This window comes from Cydia pomonella, chromosome 1, assembly GCF_033807575.1.
Source record: "Cydia pomonella isolate Wapato2018A chromosome 1, ilCydPomo1, whole genome shotgun sequence".
Taxonomy (NCBI): domain Eukaryota; kingdom Metazoa; phylum Arthropoda; class Insecta; order Lepidoptera; family Tortricidae; genus Cydia; species Cydia pomonella.
The window spans coordinates 33,105,601-33,131,073 of NC_084703.1; the positions used below are offsets into that span (position 1 = coordinate 33,105,601).

General features: G+C 37.8%; 1 protein-coding gene across 2 annotated transcripts in view; it reads right to left on the minus strand.

Moving 5' to 3' along the window:
* The window catches only part of LOC133520115 (uncharacterized), a 38,257-nt gene that overhangs the window by 12,448 nt on the left and 336 nt on the right, over positions 1 to 25,473 (minus strand). Inside the window, exons 2-18 of one of the 2 annotated variants that reach the window (XM_061854453.1) lie at positions 23,460 to 23,565; positions 23,041 to 23,096; positions 22,408 to 22,587; positions 21,830 to 21,863; positions 21,367 to 21,393; positions 19,584 to 19,607; positions 14,000 to 14,309; positions 13,226 to 13,369; positions 10,932 to 11,003; positions 9,210 to 9,376; positions 6,616 to 6,738; positions 6,132 to 6,265; positions 5,419 to 5,527; positions 1,745 to 1,857; positions 731 to 916; positions 350 to 537; positions 48 to 169 (exon numbers count right to left, since the gene is read on the minus strand). In XM_061854453.1, the coding sequence (XP_061710437.1) occupies positions 48 to 169; positions 350 to 537; positions 731 to 916; positions 1,745 to 1,857; positions 5,419 to 5,527; positions 6,132 to 6,265; positions 6,616 to 6,738; positions 9,210 to 9,376; positions 10,932 to 11,003; positions 13,226 to 13,369; positions 14,000 to 14,309; positions 19,584 to 19,607; positions 21,367 to 21,393; positions 21,830 to 21,863; positions 22,408 to 22,587; positions 23,041 to 23,070 (1,963 nt within the window). In that variant the 5' untranslated portion in view covers positions 23,071 to 23,096; positions 23,460 to 23,565. The remainder of the gene's footprint in view (positions 1 to 47; positions 170 to 349; positions 538 to 730; positions 917 to 1,744; positions 1,858 to 5,418; positions 5,528 to 6,131; positions 6,266 to 6,615; positions 6,739 to 9,209; positions 9,377 to 10,931; positions 11,004 to 13,225; positions 13,370 to 13,999; positions 14,310 to 19,583; positions 19,608 to 21,366; positions 21,394 to 21,829; positions 21,864 to 22,407; positions 22,588 to 23,040; positions 23,097 to 23,459; positions 23,566 to 25,473) is intronic. The other variant, XM_061854444.1, reaches the window with a different exon arrangement.

The following is a 25,473-nucleotide window of genomic DNA, read 5'->3' on the forward strand; positions in this document are numbered from 1 at the left end:
GGAACATAAAAGCAGCGCACTATTGGTAGGTAATCAACGGCACAAACCTAGTTCGTAGCTGAGGTACGGCTTCATAGATAGATGGGCAGGCAAAGGCTTGCTTGCTATTGCAGCGGTGTTCTCTAATGGCATCACAGCATCCGCGTCGCAAGATATACAGTTCACCTCTCTGAAAAAGTCCAAGTTTGTTGTTTGGCAGGTCTAGTTTATTAGAGTAGGTCGAGCCAAGGTACAGTGAGCTGCAAAAATGTATACAATGGATTGCATTCATAAAGTAGATATGCAATTTTGCAGGTGTATATTTCATTAACGACTGTACTTCAGAATACTGTATGATTAGACAGGTAACCTTAGCAATCGCCTCTTGGTGCCCGCTGCCTCCACATTTCGGCGTAGTGACGCCATTTGCTTCAGATTGTCTTGTAATAAGCGCAACTTGGTTTCGAAGAATTCCTTCAGTGGAGATAGCTCCATTTTGTCCAGCTTGCTCTCTATCTCGCGCTGCACGTCGTCCAACACCTGCTGCCACAGTGCTTCCTGACGAGAATTGATAAACCTATCAGTAATCAGTAATAAATTATTAAAGGGGTGCAAAAGGCACAGCTGCAACTTGAGACCTTTGATAAAGATGGAAAGACCGGGGTACGGGTACCTACAGTCGCCGGGGTCATTACCTAGAATACAGACGATTCTAACGTTCATTTATTGGATATAGGGCACAATTACAAACCTGTGTGTTGAGCTTCCCGAGGGCGTGTTCCAGTCCTCTGGAGAGGTCGTCACAAGCCATCTCAAACTGATCGTGAGAAACCTTCCGCGCTAACATGCGTAGGTCCGCTTTCTCAGCCATCGCTTCTGCCATGTCTTCTCGGTCCATTTTGATTGTTTTAAGGATTTCGATTTGTTCCAGAAGTGCCTATGATTTAAGTAACAGAATTCATTAGCTGATCAATTACATAAATATGTACCTACCTATACCTACTTAGGTAAGTAGGTCATATTATATTATACTTTCATGCTTTTATCATTTTTATATATAAATACGTGTGTCCTGACTGACTCATCAACGGTGAGCCGAAACAACAAAAGCTAGAAATTTAAAATTTGCATAATAGCTTGCATTTATAAAATGTACAAAAGATAAGAAGCGATTTTGAAGATGCAACCCGATTAAAAAGGAACGAAATAGAAACGTGGCGTTGAAGTATTATTTTAAGGTAGGAACATGAAACTTCGTGAAAAGGTATTATATTAAAATAAAAAAAATAATTCATCTGCTAAGAGAGTTAAAAAGGTGATGAAAGTTTGTAACGGGAACGATTTGAGTACGGACTTGAAATTAGTAGGAAGAGAAAATATTAAAAAGTACAAAAAATTTAAGATTAAGATTAAGTGGTTTGAAAATCTGAAAAAAGGGGATGAGAGGGATTATATTGAGAACATTTTTTTTTCAGTTAGGGGCTTAAAACCTCGAAGGTTGTGACTTTTGTGACAGACAAATCTCATGCGTTGTATAATTATTAACAAATGATTAACCGTACTGCTATCTTTTGTTACATAATGTTCTATGCTCATGTAGAATACTTATATAACCACCAATATACAAATCCACGCATACGAAGTCGCGGGCAACAGCTAGTAATTATGTTATAAACACAGTAAGTATGGAGTAAAGAAATGTTTTGTTCATACTACAAAAATGTAGATAAGTCTATTTATAGTAAAACCCTTTACGTGTATGTACTTTAATATGTTGATGGCGGTCATCCTTTTCGCCGGCCAGCTGGCGCGCCACCTCGTTAACCTGGTGCAGCTGTTCCTGCATGTCCTGCACGGTCTGGTACAGCTGCAGCAGACCTGTAAACCATTTTATTTACTCTTTAGGCATATTGCTGCTGACTATATTGTTATAGGACGGCACGATTGTATCTTTGCCTAAGGTAGAAATCATTTAAGTAGGCAGGTAACACAATCATAGAGAATTAAATAAGACTACGACTAGATTGTGGAATTCACATTGCAAAACCCTTTATAAAACATAATGGTTATCGAAAAAACACCACTATCCATACTTACATATAAGTTTTGGTTATATGTACGTATGGATAATATACGGTAATGGTTAATATACGGTAATGTCATGGAACACATGCTCCAAGCGTCACGAGCGTGCACGTTCGCCGACCGCCGTACATTTGTGCCGTCGACGTCGACCGTGCACGCTCCTTGACTTCCCTGAGAGTCCGTTTCGTGGCTCTCCGGTAAGAGTAGTCGCTTACGTACTAAATCAGCTGACCTAGCCAAGGTGACAATCGCCAAGGGCGGATCCACCGTTGTGGGCACGATGGGCATGCCCACAACCCTAATAGGGTGCCCTATTGATTCACCGAGTAAAATTACGCCGATTTTTGTTTCGCAGACGCTTTGGCAGAATTTCATTACGCAGAGTGGTCAGTTGGCAACTTGGATTAAATCTATAAGCGGATTTACTTTTCGTAGAGTAATCGTTTGGTAACCGTCACAATTACCCGAGAAACCCGTGGTCGAAACTCGAAACACGATAGGTAGAGTGATTTTTAGGGTTCCGTAGCCAAATGGCAAAAAACGGAACCCTTATAGATTCGTCATGTCCGTCTGTCTGTCCGATTATGTCACAGCCACTTTTTTTCCGAAACTATAAGAGCTATACTGTTCAAACTTAGTAAGTGGATGTATTCTATGAACCGCATTAAGATGTTCACACAAAAATAGAAAAAAAACAATAAATTTTGGGGGTTCTCCATACTTAGAACTGAAACACAAAAAATCTTTTTCATCAAACCCATACGTGTGGGGTATCTTAAAAATGGTATTTAGGTCTTTAAAAATGATATTTAGGTCCCTAATATCATTTTTTTCTAAACTGAATAGTTTGCGCGAGAGATACTTCTAAAGTGAAAAAATGTGTCCCCCCCCCCTGTAACTTCTAAAATAACAGAATGAAAAATCTAAAAAAAATATATGATATACATTACCATGCAAACTTCCACCGAAAATTGGTTTGAATGAGATCTAGGGAGTAGTTTTTTTTTATACGTCATAAAATTAAAAAAAAAATTTTTTTTCATCAAACTCATACGTGTGGGGTATCGGATAGGTCTTCAAAAATGATATTTAGGTTCCTAATATCATTTTTTTCTTAACTGAATAGTTTGTGCGAGAGACACTTCCAAAGTGAAAAAAAATGTCCCCCCCCCCCTCTGTAACTTCTGAAAATAACAGAAAGAAAAATCTAAAAAAAATATATGATATACATTACCATGCAAACTTCCACCGAAAATTGGTTTGAACGAGATCTAGTAAGTAGTTTTTTTAATAAGTCATAAAATATATTTTTTTTTCATCAAACCCATACGTGTGGTGTATCTACGGATAGGTCTTCAAAAATGATATTGAGGTTTCTAATATCATTTTTTTCTAAACTGAATAGTTCGCGCGAGAGTCACATTTTATCACTTCCAAAGTGGTAAAATGTGTGTCCAAAGTGGTAAAATGTTGAACAAGATCTAGTAAGTAGATTTTTTTAATACGTCATAAATGGTACGGAACCCTTCATGCGCGAGTCCGACTCGCACTAGGCCGCTTTTTTGTATTAATTATTAGAAATTGGAGCATGTTAATATCAGCTGACCCCTACTTATTTACAAGAATAACAATTATTTACTAACATTACAGGGGCAATTCTTTTTAGCTTAACTAGTCTTAGAAACCCGAAACAACAAATATTAGTCCAAATTTCGTTGTTTTTTTAAACGTAGTTGTTTTTTAGCGTAGTTATCTATCTAAACAGGGCTCCATGGACTGCAATAAATTGTTTGAGATCTCCGATACATTACTTTATACGCCGATAATATGCATGGAGTACATACCGCAATTGCGCAAATTACTAACTGTCACTTTATTCAAAATTAAATTTAAAAAAAAACGTTACTCGAGTAAAAGTTGTTTAATCGGACAGATTACTCTGCCAAATTAAATTCTTAGGTTACTAACGGATTACCAAGTTTTTTGCTAAATAAGAAAGTAAGAAATAAAGAATAAAAACTCTAACCAAAAGACCCAAAAGATGACCAAAAGTTTTTGCATTGCATTTTCCAAAGAATTTATCGCAAAAGTACCAGATAATCATTTCCCAACTTAATACATAGCATTAAAAATGTTTTGCATCAGAACGTTTTGAAAAACACTGTATAGACATTTTAGGTATTTCAAAAATTTTTGTCACCATTTTTATTCCTCGAATTATATAGTAGCCAAATTTATAGGTAGGTACATACGTACGAGCAAATCAAAACATTACAAACCATTATTGACAAATCAATTCTTTATTTAGTCATTTTAATACGTTGCTGTCTCTTTTTTATGTATAGTAAAAAAATCCAGTAACTTAACCTAACCAAACAGTATTTTTATGCGACAGTTCGTTTTTGTGGGGGTCGCACCTCTAACCTAACCCGCTTTTCCGGCAACCGTTTGCCTTTCCAAGGGTCGCAGTTCTAACTTAACCTGCTTTTCTAACAAGAGTTCATTATTAAGAGTGTCGCAGTTCTAACCTAGCCCGCTTTTTTGGCAACAGTTCGTTTTTATGTTGTTGTAAAAAATAAATAAAAATAGACTAAACATGTTTGATAAACTAAAAATTGTTCAACATTTTTAAATCAAGTTAAAAAAAATTGGTCTAATGAATGTTGTTGAATTGTTGTAAGGGAAATGGTAATTTGTTAAATTGAAATCTGTCAAATAAGTATGGAGGAAAAGGTTGATTGAAAAATGTACAGTTGAAAAAGAATATTTGGGAAATGAAATTGGGTAATTTTTTTTTTGGTAAAACCAAAATTACCAAACGTTACATCTAGGTACGATTAAATCCCTCTGCAAAACGATGTTCGGCGAAACGTTGTCTGCGAATCAATAATCTACAAAAAATATGTCAGGGAATCATTAGGTAGGTACCCCCTTATAGTCTTGTGACGTAACACCTTCACAGTCTATTGAGATCGATAGCCTGATGATCGTTCATGAACGACGGCGATCATATCTCATGAGTCATGATTGTTCATGAATAAGTGCGTAATCCGACTCGCACTTGGCCGATTTTAGGGTGGCTCTGACCACAACCTTTTTTGAGGGCTGGATCCGCGCCTGACAATCGCTATCGCTACGACAACGAAACGCTTTGTCTCTCAATCGCTTTTCCATATAGGTAAGTGCGACAGTTGCGGTTCGATCGCTACGGAGCGTAAGCGATTTGATAATCGATAAAACTCGGGAAAATTAATGTTGCCAAGGACCTTTTTGTTGCACTACCACCAACTATTTTCTTTATAAATAAAATCTAAAGTTTTAATTGGATTGGTTTAGTCATTATAATATCGGTACCTTCCAAATCTTTAGCTAAATTAGGTGACAGCTTGAGTACGCCGAGGTCTTCATGAAGAGCTCCAAGTTGACGCATAAGGTGATCAATTTGGTCTTGGAAATTATTCAACTGCAGGAAAGACATTCAGATGTTTTAGGAAATTCTCTGGGCATTCCCACTTTACCAATATCATCATACTTATTCTACTAAATGCTCCGCTATCAATACACATACAAGTTTTACCTTTTGGACAGCAAGGACTGAAAATCATAACAAGTGGCAAATGGTAAATAACAATATTCTCAAAAAATAATCGTATTCACAATACAACGTTTTTAATCTATGTAGATAGGTTCACCCATTGTCAGGAAGATGCAGTAGAACCAGAGTGAATTACTGAAGTAGCAGCTGATTGACGAGGCAACCGTTACATGCAGCCCTACTTATCAGGCAAATAGAATCATGGCATGACACTTGCGTCTCATGTCGAGTATCACAACAATTTATGGTCTTTAAAATATTCTAGGGGAACAGCATACATACATATATTGATTGAAATGGAACAAGGGTTTTTTTTTTTTTTATGTTGATCTTTTGACGGACGGGGCCCGGAGGGCAACGACCATTGTGCAATGTCCTTATTCCTACAGTACACTGCTACACCATATCATACAAAGTTCCTAAGCGCTCCGCGGTTCAGAAGTCGCGACGCTTCTTATTCTCTGTTCCTTACCTGATCCTGGACGGTTCCCTTGTCCTTGCCCATGCCCTCGCAGCACTCCTTGATGCGATGCTCGAGCTGCGCCAACCGGTCCGTGAGGGCCGCGGACATTCCCGTCGACCCATGCGACGCCGGCGCACTGCGGGCTGGAATCGACCCGTTAAACAAAATAAAGCTTGATGGCCAGAGTAATTGTCACATACCAGGTAAGGGAGTATGTATACAGAGGTAAGTTTCACACTTACAGTCTCGACTGCTAAGTAGATGCAAGCATTAGCATAGTCAGAGTCTGCGGATAAATGAATTTAGTTACCGAAGTTTAAACAATACACACTTTCTTGAACATTTAAATTGATGATTGAATTTTTTTCGCAATTCGAAGTAATAAAGTGGTCCTATTATGTTGGGTTATCGGCATTAATCTGACAGACCGTGCTCTACCAGAAAGCCTAGTCGAGCCTTAATTCTGCCGACAACATCTAATTCAATAGATTACCATCCGTGGTGGTTGGTGGTCGACCTGGTGATGATAATGGCGAGGCCGGAGTACGCGGGGCAAGCAGCTCTTCTACTGGAGCAGGCTGAGGCGGTGGCGGCAATGGGATTTGTTCCTTTAGATCTGTCGACATATTTACCTATTACATGAATTGAGAAAATAAATAGGCTGTTAGCCAAAATTGTACCATTTGTACAGTCAAGTTCCGTGCCGAACATCTGTACAAGCCAAAATTCCGAAAATATATTTATTTACATGACCTCATTGTCAGTGTCTTAAGGGCGTGTAAGTATATTTTTGTAACGTTGGTTTATAAAGATGTTTGTGAACTCGTCTGTACCATAAAGAACCGATAGCGCACGTAACGTAACGTTCATATTCATAGAAATATTTATCGAGTAATTTTTATCTTAAGTCACTAGCATGTCACCACTAGGTATCCACGAAACGAGGCACGCGTTTTTGTGAATGACAGCAGAGGCGGATTAAGAAAGCGCGGGCCCCTTTGCACATAAGCTCGCGGGGCCCCTTGGTTTGAAAAAGAAAAAAGATTAAGTGCGAGTCGGACTTGCACCCCGAGGATTCAGTACCATCACAAAATTTTTACGATGTCTCAATATTTTTCGACTCGTTCTCGATTAGTTTGTAACATGTTATGCAGTGTATCTTATAGTTTCGCCATATCCGTCTGTCCGGGGGTTTGCTCCGTGATAGCTGTAATTTGGCATGGATACATAAATCATGCATTGCGACAGAACGGTAAAATAAAAACTATTTATAAAACAAATTAGGGTACCTCTCATACAAAATGTGTTTTCTTAGATTTTTTGCTTTGACCCTACAGTGTGGTGTATGGTTGGATAAGGTCTTTCAAAACGAATAACGGTCTTCAAAAACCTTTTTTTTATAAAGTTATTATTTTCGGAAATAATCCCCCCCCTCCCTCCCTCTAAAGCTCTAAATATATACTCAATGAAAACTATAGCGAAAATTATCAGTTAAGTCGCTTTTGGGTTTGGGTTATTGCAAAAAATCTTCTCTTCTTACTTAAAAGACGTACAAAGTGCTGCAAAGGTCTCCCTTATGCTTGTAATGTAATGTAAATGATACTAATTGCCCGTTTGGCCTTTTTTGACTCAATGGTAACTGCGGAATCCTACACTGAACATGGCCCGATATGCTTTTGGCCTATATTTCTTTATAATTACACTAAATTTGAGGTTCAAGAAATCTGTCGTTCAGTATACCTGTTACGGGTCATATACGTAAGATATGACCCGTAACACGTAACAGGTAGACAGTCTTTTACCTAAATCAAGTATGCACCTACTTCTATTGCAGCTGCAACAAACAATAATAAATATAAAATAAAAATTAACTAAAAATTAATTAATAATAAGCCCCTACACAAGAAATGTTTTTTTTTGTCTTGCAGTTCGTGTCATCCACGAAGACGCGCCCTATACGACACGAACTATAGTATATGACGTCATTTAAAATCCGGAGTCTTTTCCTTATTTATTTATCCGCTGTTTTCTTTTTATAACGGCTTTGCAGCAACTTTGCATATTTCGGGCACCCGGCCAGACGTAGAGGACTTTAGAGGAGCGCGTCCTTTGGCCTACTACGGGTTCAAAGCTGATCATCATTAGGCATTAGCTGTAAGGTGCAATTTGTTATTTGTAATAATATATAAATCATCATTCCTTGCTTTTCACTAATATGTTTTTTTAACACAGTATCTTCTTTTGTTTGTTTCCGAGCTATGCTGTTTCCTGCAGCTTAGTCATGCATAAAAGCTTTGAGACACTCTGCACCTTCGATTTTATGCTAAACTCTGCTCTTGGTCTTTGCGTAAGCCTATAGCCCCCTCCAGACTATGCGCGTGAATCGCGGCGCGACTTCGCAGAGCGAACATACCGCGACGTTGACGTAGGACTCCACACTCGCACTACTTCACGGCGATTTCGCAGTTTGGTTCGCGGCAAGATGGCGCCGAAGCGTCAACTGATCGGATTTAGTTTGCGGCAAGGCACTGATTCAAACTGGGAACTATCAAACTGATTTTTGGTTGATCAATTTCGCACCCAATAACCAAGTAGCCGCCATAGAAGGTTATGACAGTTTACAGATTAATCGACTCGTGAGCGAATCGCGGCGCGAAGCGATCGCGAGTGTGGAGTCTTGCAAGTTCGCGCTTCGCGTCTCTTTTGACGCGGGCCAAATACCGACAAAAAACGGGGAATAAGGCGCGAAGGCGTGAACAATCTGCGAAATCGACGTGAGGGCCATCCACACTCGCGTTCGCGGCTTCGCGCCTTACTTCGCGCATGAGTGAGGAGGGACCTTAAAATTATTTAAATTTGGTATCTTTATAAAGAAAAATTATCAGGATAATAAGAAATAATAATAATTGATCAATATTGTAAATAAATCAATAATGTGATAGTACAGGATCCGCAGAGTGCGAGTTCTACTTGAACTTGCTGGCCGGTTCCGCGTGCCGAAATCGCTTTACTCGTATTTTTTAAGGTATGATTGACCTTCGTTTACATAACGTCTTACTAAATATTAATTAACCAATAAAATCGCACCTAAATTGCTCTGGAGGCTTTGCATGGCGTCATAGAAGGTTTTGTTTAGAAGGTCGATGTCAGCGCGCAGGCGACTTAATTGGTGCAGCATCATGTCCCTGTCGTGGGCTGTCTCAGCGGCCAGGGCATCCAATGGGTAAGGAGGCCCCAATTGCCCATCTTGCAATCTGTAAAAACACATAAAAAAAACTCAAAACTGTAATTATGACTTGAGGATACGCTAACCACCTCATAAAATTCAAAGGATTATTTTGGTAATTGAAACAGGCGAGATATACTTTGGTGAACTTTATGGTAAGTAATCGATGATGCACTTTTTTAGTAAATTCGGGGACATAGAATTTGACATACTTAATTTGACTCTTCGTTGGTTCCGACAATGACACACGCCTATAATATAGTACAAAATTAAATTTACAGTTGCATTCTCCACAGGCTGCAGGATAATAGACCGCCAGCCAAATATTGACAAGCAAGTCAAAATTAATGCTTAATGCGAGACACAGCTGAAGGACCCTTTTAGACACGTACTTGAATCTAAAAATAACTTTGGAGTCCTTATATTTTTAAGAATTTCTGTTTAATTGACTCGTGATCCGCATCATTAGGTATATACTCGTAATACGTTTAGACAAGTCGCCGGCTATATTATAGATTCACTCAACGACTGGGTACCAGTGTTGGCCGAACGTTAATTAACCATTATAAATTGAACCGTAAACCGTACAACACTGCTAGGTACTAACAAAATGATTAAATATTTTTTTCTATGAATGGGCTCTTTGAATAGTTAATATGTATTTATTTTCTCAAAAATGGACGGCAAAAATCAACTTTGCCGCTTATAAATAGGCCGCGAAGTGCGTAGTTTACAGACAGTCAAAAATTTAAAAATTGGTAATCAGGAGTCAGTCTCGATTTTAGGACTGCAATGTTGCATACAAATCCCATTATTTAACGGCGTATTTTCGGAGGAAAACTACACTTCTATTTTTTAATTTAAAAAAAGGCGGCAAAGCAAATCAACTTAATTTTATCTGTGAATATTTTATATACGTAAGAACATCTTCTGTTAAATATTTTTATATTTATTTGCACGATTTTTGACAGAAGCACTATTATATAATGACTCGGCTCGAAGCTATGGCTGGAAAGCTATTTGCTTGCCTCGGATTCAATTAAATGGATTCCCAAAGTCGTCCGTTTTAAACGAATCCTCAGCCAGCAAGTAGCTACTTCCGAGTCTCGACAATAATGGGAAGGACAGTTCTCCTGGTGTATTTTATGGAAATAAGTTATTAGAATCTGCAAAACAACCTGTTTGATAAAAAGAAAAAGGTCAATGTGTGGCATATGGGTAAGTGTGGCTGGCCTTCATCGGGCCTCGGGGCCTACCGCAAAAACCGAAATTCGCAAATTGCGGGGATCTTTCTCTTTTACTCTTAGTAAGACGTCATTAGAGTGACAGAGAAAAATGCTGGCAATTGACGAATTTCGATTTTCCCGGCAGCCCCCCTGTTTACACATTGATAAGAGTTCATACATTGGCCACTAAACGCAAGTAGCAAATGTAGGTATAACCTCGCAATAAACACAAATCAATGTGTAAACAGGCTCCAATGTGAAGGCCAGCCACACGTACCCCTATGCCACATTTATCCGTTATGTCATAAGAATATAGTGATCAGTTTGTTTTGCAGATATTTACAGAATCTCACTGACTGTTCAGTTTGCGACGGGGTAGCGAGCGTCGTCGGCGATGTAGCCGTCGCTGTCACCGTTGGTAACGCCGCACTAAAATAAAATGAAATTGAATCAGTGTGAAATATAATTACAGTCATAACGTCGCAGGTATTCTGAAAGTCTGATAGTATTTTACTGGTAACTGGTTGGTCTGAACTTAATTATCATATGATTTGTACAGTTGCACCATTTTTTTAAACGTCCATATGTCAATATTTTTACTTACATCGTATTGTTTCGATTGGTAGTGCTATCAAAACCCTAATTAATACACGCGGAATTTTTATAATAGTTTTACTCTGAAACTGTATAGGTATATCCACAACACGTGTCATCTCCAATTAAAACTTTATGACCCTGCAGTTTTTAATGCCGTTATTCATAAACTCACTAAAAGGTATCGTCTTGGCTCGTCTCAATCGTTTTTCGCCAAGTTCTTAAATTCGTCCCGTTCTGCTTTCGTCACCCATTCTTCATTCGTCACTTTCGTGGGTCGTCTATTTCTTATTCCGGCTCATTTCGGTATTCGTCAACATCTTCTTTGGGCATGTTCGATGTAAGTATATGTTGTTTTCAGCCTCTCTCGTTATTCGTAAATTCGTTGTTGGTCCTATTCGGTTTTTGACAAGTTCTTAATTTATCTCATTCTGCATTCGTCACTTTCACTGGTAGTCTTTGTCATCTTTGGTCATACATACATACAAACATTTCGGAACATGTTTGTGAAAATATATATTTCGGCAATCTCAGAAAGAGATCTAATGATTTCGAACGAGGTTAATAGAGAATGTGTCCAACATTGAAATATATAAATTCCAAAAGAGGCGAAATAAGAAAAATACCATCTTATAATACTTAATACTAATAACCGGCCAAGAGCATGTCGCACCACGCTCAGTGTAGGGTTCCGTAGTTACTCTTCCGTCACAATAAGCTAAACTGGAGCTTAAAGTATAGTAAATTGTTAACCAAGGGATGAAACGGTACCTTTCACCTGAGTTAAACAAATAGGCAAATTTGCATAATCAGTAGGTACCTAATTAAAATAAGTCTTTTTACTATGAAGGGAAAACTTTTTGCGATAACTCAAAAACAGCTAAACTGATCATGTTCGCTATAGTTTTCATTTAATGTCTTTCTTAAGCTCTACTTCCGCGATTTTTTAAATATTTTTTGGACCTATGGTTCAAAAGTTAGAGGGGGGGGGGGGGGGACACATTTTTTTTTCTTTCGGAGCGATTATCTCCGAATATATTCACTTTATCAAAAAATGTTTCTTGACAACCCCTATTAGTTTTGAAAGACCTTTCCAACGATACCCCACACTCTAGGGTTGAAGCGAAAAAAAAAATTTCACCCCCACTTTACGTGTAGGGGAGGTACCCTAAAAAAAATTAAATTTTTAGATTTTATTGTACGACTTTCTCGGTTTTATTGATTTATATATCCATGCCAAATTTCAGCTTTCTAGCACTAACGACCACGGAGCAAAGCCTCGGACAGACAGACAGACAGACGGACATGGCGAAACTATAAGGGTTCCGTTTTATGCCATTTGGCTACGGAACCCTAAAAACGACAGGACCAATAACGAGTGAGTCTAACATCGAACATGCCTAAAGAAGATGTTGACGAATAACGAAATGACCCGAAATAAGAAATAGAAAAACAACAAAGGTTACCAAATATGATATGGACGACCCACGAAAGTGACGAATGAAGATTGGGTGACGAAAGCAGAACGGGGTGAATTTAAGAACTTGACAAAAAACGATTGTGACGAGCCAGTAAAAGCATAAGACAAACATTCAAATGTCAGATTAAGACACGATTAGTAGGTAATTTCGGGTTGTAGTGCATTGATGAATAAGGAGGTTAATAACTAAGCTTGATGTATATATAATCATCCTTTGCACAGACTTTACAGGGTGGGAGTGTCACCATCGTCAAATTCCTATGAAAATAATAAGTATGAAGATCAGGATGATCGGGATCATCATGTGTGTACCGTGAGTGCTTGAAGTATTGTGAGAGGATGAATAGGCTACAGGCCAGCTATTACCTGTATGTGATAATTGTTGATTTTTTTCACTTTTAGTTTCTTATGTTTTGTTATATGTATTCTTGTTTTGTTAATTTGTTATAATTTAGTTTCTCGATGTATTGGTGTAAACTGTAATGCCGTGTAAATAAAAGTGCCAATAAAAAAGTTCTTTATCTCTTCAAGGTCTGTGCAGAGGAATCTACCCGCTTAACCATAAGCCGTGTGATACCTTATCGGTCTCTGGCCCCCTTCCTTGATCAGGTCTTCCACCAGGGAGCTGAGCTTGGCCAGCCCCGTCTCGGCCGCTTCTAGTCGGGACGACACGTTCAAATTTGTCCACATGTCAGTAATTGCCTTCATGTTTGTTTGAGATCTGCGCAAAGTAGGCAAGTGTCTACTTGTTAAATGTTTAATTACCTAAGTACTTACAAACCGAAATAAATCTCATATACGAAAAAAAATGGAACAAGAGCCTGGAGGCCTTAGTCACTTTTTCTTCGTATATTTAATTTTCTTTCAGTTTATATTTTAACTATTAATGTTTTTACTTGAAAACAAAACTGAAAATAATATCAAGGAATTACTTTAATTTGTTTCTAATAGGTCTAAGTAATTGTTGAAAATTCTTGCTCATAAATCGTTCTCGTCGCTTGAAATGTAATTGTATAAGTGCGTGTGTGTAACAAAAATAACACTAACAATTTTCAACTAAAGGGCTTATTACATCCATACGGTCGCCGAGCACTTGCAATCGGGTGCCAATGTCGGGCCCGAAGACTCTTGCAAGGGTCGTTTTCCGTTTGACGAAATATCAGAACATCGTTAACAATATAAATAAGAACTTTGTTTCGAATTGCCAAAAATATATAATGTTTGATACTTTTACACTTACACTTTATTTACATTTCAAACATTATTAACTGTATGGATCTAATAACACATAATTTAAAGCACATTAGTGTATTGCGGTATTTTTTCTAATGCAACATAAAACCATACGTACCTGACTTCCTCTAATATCTGCTCGTTCTTTGGCATACTACCATACACGCGATCCTTGAGGTCTTGAACAGCGTTCTCCAGCAGGTTGAATTTGCTTAATGTCACCAAAGACAGTTTTTCCGAGGATGTCATCTGCCGGGGCTCTGGGTGCTTTATGCCTTCTTCCCCCATTGCAACTTCTTCATGCACTCCTTCTTCTTCAGGTATACCTTCCTCATGACCTTCCGAAGCAGCCCTGCCACTGGCTTTGCCGGCTGCTGATCGATCGGGCCTTGCCTTCAGCCCGGTGGTATCCGCAGAGGTCAAGGGTGCTGTATACCACAATTAGATATTTAATCTGTGAGGTGTTAGGTACCACATAAATTTCCAAACATATATATTTAAACACCACCGCTCGAGCCCGAGCTGCTCTTAACCGCATCATATTGGAGTCAGATTATGTTGATATTTTTGCTGATAGTGCTGGTGTATTTTACAGAAAACTCTTAAAGTGCATAGATGTGATATGATATGATACTATTATCTCGTTGTATAAATTTTATAATTTAACTTTTTGTTGTTTTATGTAATTAATATTTTTATTTTAATATGGATACCACATAAGTCTTGGTGTAATATTATTAACATATGTGTAAAGTTTAAATAAATAAATAAATTCAGGGAACGTAGAAATATATTTTTCAATTATATTAAAGACTTGTTAAAGCAAAATGTAGAAAAATGATGCCATATTATTATAATTACATAGATAAGCTAAATACCTTAATTGTATAAGGATATACAGTATATGTATACAGTAGGTACATGTTTTTAATATGCCATGTCATTTTAATATACACAATTCTAGTTAAGTTTTGATCAACTGGTCATGTGTTTATTTGAGTTGTTATTTAAGCTATTTTTTATTGAATTGTTTATTGAGTACGACCCAGTGAACGGAAATAAAACATGGAAGCATTCTGTCCGCTCAATTATAGCCCAATGTAACCCAAAATACCCTGATGTGGGCGGCGCTTACAAACTATTCGATTGGCAAGTTCAGTCCGGCCGAATTGACAGTCGGTGATGGATGGCTAAATCGGCTTATGAAAACAACTTTATTTAAATACCTAAACACCTCTTAATGTGCCGTGAAGTGGTGCAGAATTTATTCTGGTAATTCCAAGGACAGTACAATCACTCTTCACGAGTAATTAATCAGATAACTTCAGTAAAATTTGGAATAAATATGAAGACATTTTTTCAGTACTACCGTGCGAAGCTAAATCGTAACTGCATACGACTTTCATAGCAACATATGACTTTTTAGATTACGAGGATTATAGCGATGATGTTATGCCAAATGAAGTAGACTATTTTATTAACTTATGCTTGATTTAGATATTTTCTATATTGGAATGGATTATTGCAGTTGTTTTGCTTGTTGTAAATTCTAAACCAATGGATAATATTGTGATTAATATTGCCAATAATAAACAATTTTCGATCTGTAATGCTTATAAAGTTTCAAAACTGATGTTGGTAGCACATGTTCATTGAATATTCATCCAATTGACTGAATACACTTAAATAAATTTTGATATCGATATCTAAATTATTTCAAAGGTCCAATTTATAAAATGAGTGCTTGCCTTCAAAAGTTGTCAACACTAGATGGCAACTTGTGTTACGCACGGTCCCAATACTATGTTTTATGTTCATTCCAATACCTTTATCTTTCAACACTTTTATAAATTTATATCAGTTCGTTCAATTGTTTGTTACGGCCGCTCTGTGATAATGATAACCATCCCGTGAAATAACCATACCCGGTCTCCTATACCTAGTTGGTTACTAAATTCTGTTACTGCAATAATCTTTATCTACATAAAATATACGAACGAAAGTTGAATAAACTATATATTAAAATGAAGTACACAAAATCAGGAATTACATATGACAATATCATTCAAAATGGCCTCCTCTGGTCATGTCTAATTCCGTCACTGTCTTAACTATGGCCCGCTTGAAGGAGTCAAGATTTGTGTGGGGTTTAGCACAGGCTTTCTCCTCAATAACCTGCCATATGGCATAATCCAGGAGGTTCAGGTCCGGGCTGGAGGACGGCCAGTCTTCGTGGGCAATAAGTCAATTGTTCCTTCGAAATCAGGCTTGAGTTGTTTTTGCCTTATGTGCAGGAGCCGAGTCCTGTTGAAAGACCCATGGCTGTTTCCAGTTTTCACACCTTTTTCACAGAAATAAACCTGTGTTAGCCCTGAGTATGACACACCCAGCCAAAACATCACATAAGAGGGATGATGGCCTCGTTGCACTCTCGGATCAGCCGCAATCGCTCTTTACAGTTTTTTGCATACACTCTGTCATTCTGGCGGTTACAACATTCTTCAATGGTAAACAATTTTTCATCTGTAAATAGTATTTTTCGGTGGCCATTTTGTGCGTACCGCTTCACAGACAGACGGGGTTTTTTGCAGTTCTCGCCTTCACTGTCTTTATTAGAGCTGGGGCCCGAACGGTGCGTGGTCTTCCAGACCTCTTGCGGTCATCGAAGCTCTGAGTAATATTGTATCTATTAATTGTGCGATAAACAAATTATTTGTTGATTTTTAGGTTTTCAAGCAACTTCAAATCATGTTTGGCGGGTGCCCACATTTGTGCAACGCAATTACTGCGATACAATTCTCTTTTAGGCCCCAATTCATTATAGATACGACGAGATAAGCGTTATGTGTGGTATATAATTATTGCTCACAAATCCACCACATTGTCATATTTTTATTTTTTCGGTATCATTTGTTTTAACGGAAATAAAGAGGGTGCAAATCAAGTAACAGAACTTAGTAACCAACTAGGTATATAGATATGTTTTTTATGTCACTCTTTCAATGAATTAGTTTAACAAATACAGACATTATCTGAAAATGTTGATCATTTGAAATCACCCTTTACTGTCACATATAGGGTGAAATTTTAACCACCAACCATACTCTGCGTAGTGACTTTGTACGTCATACTGAACAACTTTTTTTTTTTCTTTTTTTTTTGTTAGGTTCGCCAAACTTGCGTTTAACGGCGAAATGAGGCACTCATTTTCAACGTTAGTACCTTAATCTAAATTATATGATTAACTTATAATACTAAGGTTAATACATATTTATATCATATTAACACAGTAGAAGTAGTTGTAGTATATTTACCTATCCTATTTATTTATTCAGACATGCGTTGTACCTATTAGCAACTTCTTAATTTTTGATTTAAAGATGTTTTTACTAGCACATTCGTCTTCTACTGATAGCTCATTAAATATTCGCGGTGTGATATAACTACTTACGTGTCCTTTTACCATAGTAGTTGCTAGCGGTTGGCTCCACGTATTTACGACGCTTTAACCCTCTTGGCGCTCGGGTATATACTCGCGGAGTTTTGAATTTGGGATTATTAAATTGCTCAGCTACTATTAAGTACTTAACTTTATCATACACTGGTAGGATGTTCAATTCCCTAAATAAGACCGTGTAATCGTTTCTACAGTTTGCTTTATTTTTTTTATCAATTATATTTTTTAATAGCCGTAGTTGTAAGTTTAATATTTTGTCCAAATAAGTTTTGAAGGTGCGTCCATAAGCTATTAAACCGTATCCAATTATAGCATCCGCCAGCGCATGGTATAACATTCGTAATATTTTATTATTAACTATATTTTTTAAACTAATAATTTTACACAGTATAGATCTTAATCTATTACATACAGAATCTATGTGTATTTTCCAGTGAATGTGTTTATCTATAGTTAGGCCTAGGTATTTAAATTTATCAACTACTTCTATTAATTTACATTTACAATCTCGTTTCTCGATATGTAAACAATCGTATGTGTGACCAATAATTTTAATAGGCTCCTGGGTTGGTTTTATGTATGGTGATTGTATGAGTAGAAATTTGTTTTTTTCGGTGTTCAATATTAAACCATTATCGTGAGACCATTTAAGTATATTTTCGAAGTCCTGCTGTATATAAGTCTGTACGTTAATAAGGTCTTTATCAGCAAATAGTAAGCAAGTGTCATCCGCATACATGTATGTGGAACCAATGCGGAAAGCGCGAAAAAAAATTTGGCTGTCCCATAGAAATCAGCGGCATCAGAATCAGCCGGAATGCTCGAAACAGGCATTTTTTCTCGGCTCAGTATGACCTTTAAAGTCACTACTACTACATATACTCGTATATCCCTGTATGGCTAGGACTTTTTGTCGAATCTTTCTTCCGTTGTTCATTTTCACTTGCAGTAGCCCAGAAATCTTTTATCCGTCTTGCATTTACAGAGCGCAAAAATATTTCCGTTGGAACTGAAAGTGGGGATGAGCCTTTATTGTCACTCCCCTTGTTCAAATATTTTTGACCCAATTCGTGTACCCATGTAAATTTTACTGGCTGTACCTGAATGTGACTACGCACTGCCATACAGATTGGTAATAACATACTTATTATAGCGGAATATGTTAACACAACAATTAATATTTACTTACGTTGGCTTAGTCATTTCATAACAACATTTTAACTAGTTATCTTTTAATCTGCATAAAATTATTATAAGTACGTGGATTATTCAACTGGTTCTTCAAATTATTATAGCATAAACCTATCCCTGTCCAGGTCAAATTCTAATCAAAATATGAACCGCGAACTCTCAGATGCCAGTTCGTACAGTATGAAGGTTATTAGCGAATTAATGCCTCTGATTGGTAGTTATTTACATTAGGTATATGCATTTCATCGACACTTAGATGTGTACATTAATGTAATCATCATTCGCTTGCCCTTATCCCATTCATTTGGGGTCGGCGCAGCATGTCTTTTTCTTCCATATCTTTCTGTCACCCGTCATCTCATCATTCACTCGCGTTCGTTTCATGTCATCTCTCACACAATCCATCCACCTTTTTCTAGGTTTTCCTCTCCCGTTCCACCCCTCCACATTCATTCGTAATACCTTTCTCGACACATGACTTTCATCCCTCCGCATCACATGCCCATACCACGCTAGGCGATTCGCTCTTACTTTATCTATTATGGGTGCAACTTTCAGGCTTCCTCTTATATACTCATTCCTTATCCTATCCATTCTTGTCACACCACACATCCATCTTAACATTCTCATTTCCGCTACGTGCAATCTCTTTTCTCTTGTAATAGAGATGACTATTATTTTGTTTACCACTTTTGTTTACAGGCTCTGTAAACGTATCGTCTTATTTAAATGTAGACGTAATTGTGTATGTGTGCTAATTGTCCCGCGAATTTGAACGGTAATATTCTCAAAGGCGGATTCTATGTTATTTCCGTTCACTGGTTCGACCCTTATTCGTTTAAAATACCTATCCAACGATAAAACGAAAGACACCAGACACCAGACAACTGGGTTAAAGCGAAAAAAAATAAAGTTAGTAAGGAGTAATTTGTATAAGTGGGGTATGAATATCAGTTATTCAGTATTCACGTACCCCGGAATATGTTGAACTTTTTCAATTGATCGCAATAGAGCGCATTTTTAAAAATGAATCCGCAAATAAAATAATACTCACAGGCATCCTTTTTGACACGTTCCACTGAAAAATAATTAGATTTATTTTAGAACAGGGATTTAACCTTTTTTTTGTTGCGCCTTGCATACTTGTTGGGGAAAAGTATATACGCCTCCCATGGCACTCATCCTGTTTTGTCGCATTTCGCAAATATGTACTTAAGCCAAACTTTAAAACCCAAGTTCTTGATTTTAATTTGAGTGTATTTTTTATTTTCGTAAATCTACTTATACAATAAACGACAATTCAACCCAAAATAAAAAATGATTTTGTAATGGACCAGGTTTTTAATTTTCTAGGCGAGTGTTAACAGAGAAAGGTCCTTATGCTTCATTTGCATAAGGAATTTTCCATCAGAAAAAACCCTCCTTATGCTCTATGTTCATTCATAAGGGCCCTTTTCTGATAGAAAGTTCTTAATTCATATGAAGCATAAGGACCCTTTTCTGTGGAACGTCACATACATATGTGTATACAAATGTTAATAAGACAATGACAAAAACACAGGGGATAAAATACAAAAAAAATTAGTGCTAAGGCGGTCTTCACGTTGGATGCGAATTCGCACGCCGCTCCGGCGTGATAACCGCGTTTGTACATATAGTACGGTCGGGTATCTTATGATGTACTACGTCATCTGATACAAGGATAAGTCCAATGGCACACGTTCATAAAAGTAATGCAAGTTTGAAAAAAAAAAAATAGAATTGGCCGAAAGCAGGAAAAATAAGTACGACGTCCGGTTGCAAAAAAAGGTGAAATTTACGTCATCTGATACAAAGATGAGACTGGTGGCAACAGATAGAATTTTTTATATAGCTTCAAAACCCACACACTCTGCCAGTTTCTATATGACCGGAAGCCGGAAGTGCGTCTGCGAGGCACTTTAAAGGTACCAAAAAGAGTGGAATTTACGTTATCTGATACAAAGGTGAGACTGGTGGCAACAGATAGGAATTTATATGTAGGTTCGGAAAACACTCGTCTGCCAGTTCCCAAATGGCCGAAGTGCGTCTGCCAGGCATCCCCAATTTAAGAAATCAGTTCCTTCCAATCCTTTAATTGCCCTTTTATGAAAGCTTGCCATGGGGCTTATCCTTGTATCAGATGGCGTAGTAGATCATACAGTCCCTGCCCGTACTAATAAGCATATCTAACAAACGGAATCTCATAAAACTACAAATCAACGAAGCGATCAAGGGTCAGTTTATTTTAAATGCATAGAAATATAGTATGGTTGGGATACCTATAATGAGAAGTGTCTTATAATAATTATTCGTTTTACATGGGGGCAAAGTTATTGTTTAACCTCTGGTGCTAATATTGATACCCGAGCAAGCGAAGGATTCCAAAATTGCTCGTTGCGACGGTTAAAAAAATTTAGCCACCGAGTGAAACACAACATTTTTCATCTCACCAACGCAAGGAAAATATAAAACAAAATCAAACCAAAACAAACGAATGTTATTAAATATTTATCATTTAAAAGTGAATTCAACCAGCAAACATTAAGTAAACAACTCAAAATTTGCATTTGATTACTTTACCCCACATTAAATCCAACTTTCTCATCAGTTTTTGAACAATCAAGAGGGCCTTTACCAGCTGGTGAAATGAAAAACATATTTACAACAGCTTTCAGTCCTTATTAGCAATAGGCATTCGCTCCAATGTAACTGCTTTTCTTCAACATAAAAATCCATATATAGAAAAGTTATTTGGTATACCTACGAATGAAAATTACGACTTATTTTAGGCATGTTTAAGTAAGTATCTTATTTACCTACTAAAAGCGTAGACTCGGCAGGTGCTGTGGGAGAAAAATAAATACATGTAACTCTTTAAACAGGTGTAACTAAAACCTAACTGACAAAATATAATTAACGGATAGTACTTTAGTAATAAGTAATAAACTAATGATGTGCTTTAAATAAATACAATTTAGCAATTTACTACCCTACTCATACTGTTGTGTTCCTGCCGGTGAGTAAGGTTGCCAGAAGGTGCAGTGTTAGGGTCGGCAACGCTCATGTAACTCCTCAGGAGTTGCAGGCGTACATGGGCTACGGAGACTACTTACCATCAGGCGGGCCGTATGCTTATTTGCTACCGACGTAGTATACAAAAAATATATTATTGGTTGTATAATAATTATAATCAAACTGTAAATCTGTCCTTGCCTCAGTCCTGTGAGGCGACGGCAGAAGGCCGATGGGAACGGATGAATGCATGCAAAAATAACTTACGCGGTGGTGGTTTGATTGACTTGGGCTTCATGGGCTGAAACAATGGTCAAAAATAAATAAATACCAGAAAACTGTAATGCACCTAATGGACATGGCAGAACATTAGGCATGAAAACTGCAAAATATTAAGTAAGAGTTACGAGTATTATTGCAAATTATTATTTGTGATAAAATTATTAAAAAAAAAATTAACTATTAACATGTCTTTTTTGTAAAACATAATTATTGCTGATTGTACTTGGTACCACTTTATTGTATATTTTCATGTGTATTATACGGCATGTATTTTTAAGGTGCTATGAAACGATTTAAAGCCGAGGGTGGCAAACACGCGGGATGGAATGTCCTACGATTCCTCCCGTGGTGCGTATACTATATTTCCGCCCGGAGGCCAGAAAAAATATGAAATTGCCTCCTGTAGGGCTAAGATGGTCGGCTCTTTATCATTTGTCACCATGCCTGGCACGTTCTTACAAGTATGTATCCGCTAAAGTGACGGGCATATCTAGTGACAAGTGATAAAAATGGAACCATGATGCCACCGCTGGTCCGGTCAGATTAATCAGCTAATTAAATACCGCAGCGGTGTCGGTCTCGACGATGTACTCGGTGATGGCAACGGTTTGCATGTCCTTGCTGGTGGGCACGGCTTGCGGCGTGGCGACGCCCAGCAGCTCCACGGGCTTGTCCAGGGCGTTGAGCTGCTGCGCCAGGCAGTGCAGCACGGTGTGCAGCATGCAGAAGTCCACCACACCCACCTGCATGTCACATGTTGTCGCAATCGCAAGGTGAGTTCAGAAAGAGAACCGCGCGTGCACAGTGCGCGAGATGTATAATAATTTCGATGAATTAATGAGGAGGTCTCATGCCAGTAAAATTCATATAAGTACCTTAAATGTGAATCTTATAACGAGCAATTCTCATATATTTCGGGGATCTCGGAAACGGCTCTAATCATTTCGATTAAATTTGCTATATGGGGGTTTTCGGGGGCGAAAAATCGAACAAGCTATAGGTCTTATCTCTGGCAAAACGCACATTTTTGAGTTTTTCCGAGCACAGCTCGGTCTCCCAGATATTGAAGGTAATAAATTATGAGACACTTAAATGATGAGACAAAAAACTCGAAGAGCTATACAGTAGTTTAAAGCAACAAAAGTTTCTAAGTACTCGTAGCTCTTCTTACTACTCAGTTAGTGGTTCGTGCTTACCTCGGGCGTGCCGATTGCTAGGTCGATCATGGAGCGGATGTCCGTTAGAACCGAACCTGTAGGTACATAATCAGAGGAATAAATATTTTCTGGGGAGCGAGTATTGCAGCCTAAACTCTACCAAACTGTTCATTCATAATTTAGAGCTAGGCGGATATCGATACCTCCTAAGTATAATGGGGCAAGTGTCAAATTAGAAATTTTATTCAATTTAAAAAAGTAGTTCCCAAACATTTTGGATTTGTTCTGGCGAAATTTATTAGATTATGTCTGTATTAATGTACTTCTAAATTTTATTGCAGCTTATGACATGAGAATATATATACTACAGTAAGCGCGTATCTTAGCGGAGCCAACAAGCACTTTCTGATAAAATTTGATTAACACATTCGGTGCGGCAGCGGTAAACCCAAACTTACTGCCAGTGCTTTACGAGTCATATACTTCCCGTATAGAGAAAGCCAGAGTTGCGGCACGACCTACATTTTCCCGTACCATGTCCTGACTTTGTAGGTCCCTATAGACCTGGAATGTAATCAATTTGATATAAAAATCATTCTGGTAAATACACTACTGTAGCCGCCGTGCAGGTCAGGATCTCGACGACTTAAATAAAACTTCGATTTATAATGAAGTGAAGTATAATCTTCCCAAAGGTACTGTTTTACAAGGGTTCTTGCCAAAACGGTTCAATGTAGAAAGTAGGTGTTGATAGTATGGAGGATGAAGAAAGAGTGATTTGCAATATTTGACTTGATCAGTACAAAAGGTTTAGATTTAAATGCTTCCAATTGGCCGCGATACAGATTATGTGGAGCGCTCCTATTGGTGCTTTTAAAAAGCCTCCGAATAATAGCCGAGCCCGACGGCTGCGTTTAGCTACTGCATTGATTTTTATATAATATTAAGTTGCAGTCGCAACAACTACATCCTTGTGTATAATACAGCTGCCGTCGCCCGCGGATCTGTATAAAATTCCAAAAGACCGCGCAGGCCGTATATAACACTAGTGATGGGATACTAAAGAATCGATAACGACTTTTGTAATCGACAAAATATTTAATATCGTCATCGTGTCGGTACGTAATCAAAATAAATAATATTCATTTTCATATAATTATAAACAGGGGCCGCACTGTTAGATTAAGTAATTTTCAACATAGATCTCATAGTCTTAAATTATCGCATTAATACAATGTCGTATTGACGCGGAAACGTGAACAATGCGCAGCACTATGACCAATCTGAGGGCTATTGTACATGCCGTAAAACGTGGAACATAGGAGATAATGATAATATTATGAATTTGTCGCGTTTTTCAGGTTTAATTTCCAAAATATCGATCCTAGAAGAAAAATTCGAGGTCCAAACATGTAGGAAATCAAATTTCCTAAAATTTTTGTCTTCACGGTTTTACTGTAAAATCAAAAATAGCCGAGATATTCAAGAAAAATTGTTTTTCGAATATACACAGGAGCCTGATTCAGTCAACTTTTTCAATTTACACTCCCCGTGTCCCCCATAGGGACCTACGAAAAAAAATCCAAGGACTGATTATTCACGGGTAGGGTCGGTTTTTTTGGATATAATGACTGTATGTACTAGCATGGTTTTACAAGTATAGAATAGAAAGGCGCGGGACACATCAACACTATAACAGTTATAGGGGCGTAGGCATAGCATGACCTACCTATTGGTGCTTTAACGGAGTGTCGAATCACTAGATACCTAGGAAGAGTGTATAGCTTATTCCTTTCTCGTATATGCCGACAACAGTTAATACAGGGACCGTGTTTGTTAAAGGGCCTTTCACCTTGTGGCGTAACTTGAAAACAAGAACTTGACATTGAAAATTCACACGTATAGGGAGCGTGCATGAACTGTAGGAGGCAGCACAGGAGCCGTCAGATTTTTGACGCGGGGCTTAAATGTGATGTTTATTGTTCCGATACCTAGAACCTACTATGCACAAGAAAACACGTGACGTACATGTTTTTGGTTCCGATTCAGGCCACAAGATGGCAGACCCTCCAACCCGCACGGTCCCTATAAGCTGTTGGTACCTGTTACCATTGCCACCTTGAGGCGTACATTCGGAAACTATTACCACTTCGCGCCAATATCTAGAGGAATACTGTGCTGCCCCTAAAATTCACACATGCACAAGGGTGCTAAAGGTAGCACAGTGCGAACATTATTAGGAGTTTACTAGACTACTAGTATATTAGGAATTTACTTTACCAGCGAGTTGCAATATTGCATGGACACATTATCAATGAATTTTCAGCTATTATTAATTGGGTACCCCTTTGATCTACAGATGTGGTTGCGGGAAGTTTACAAAAAATCTAAAATGTGGAGTTTTGAGAAATATCAAGAACATTTTACAAGAAATAGGTAAAGTTTAGAAAATTTCTCATACAAAATTATGAA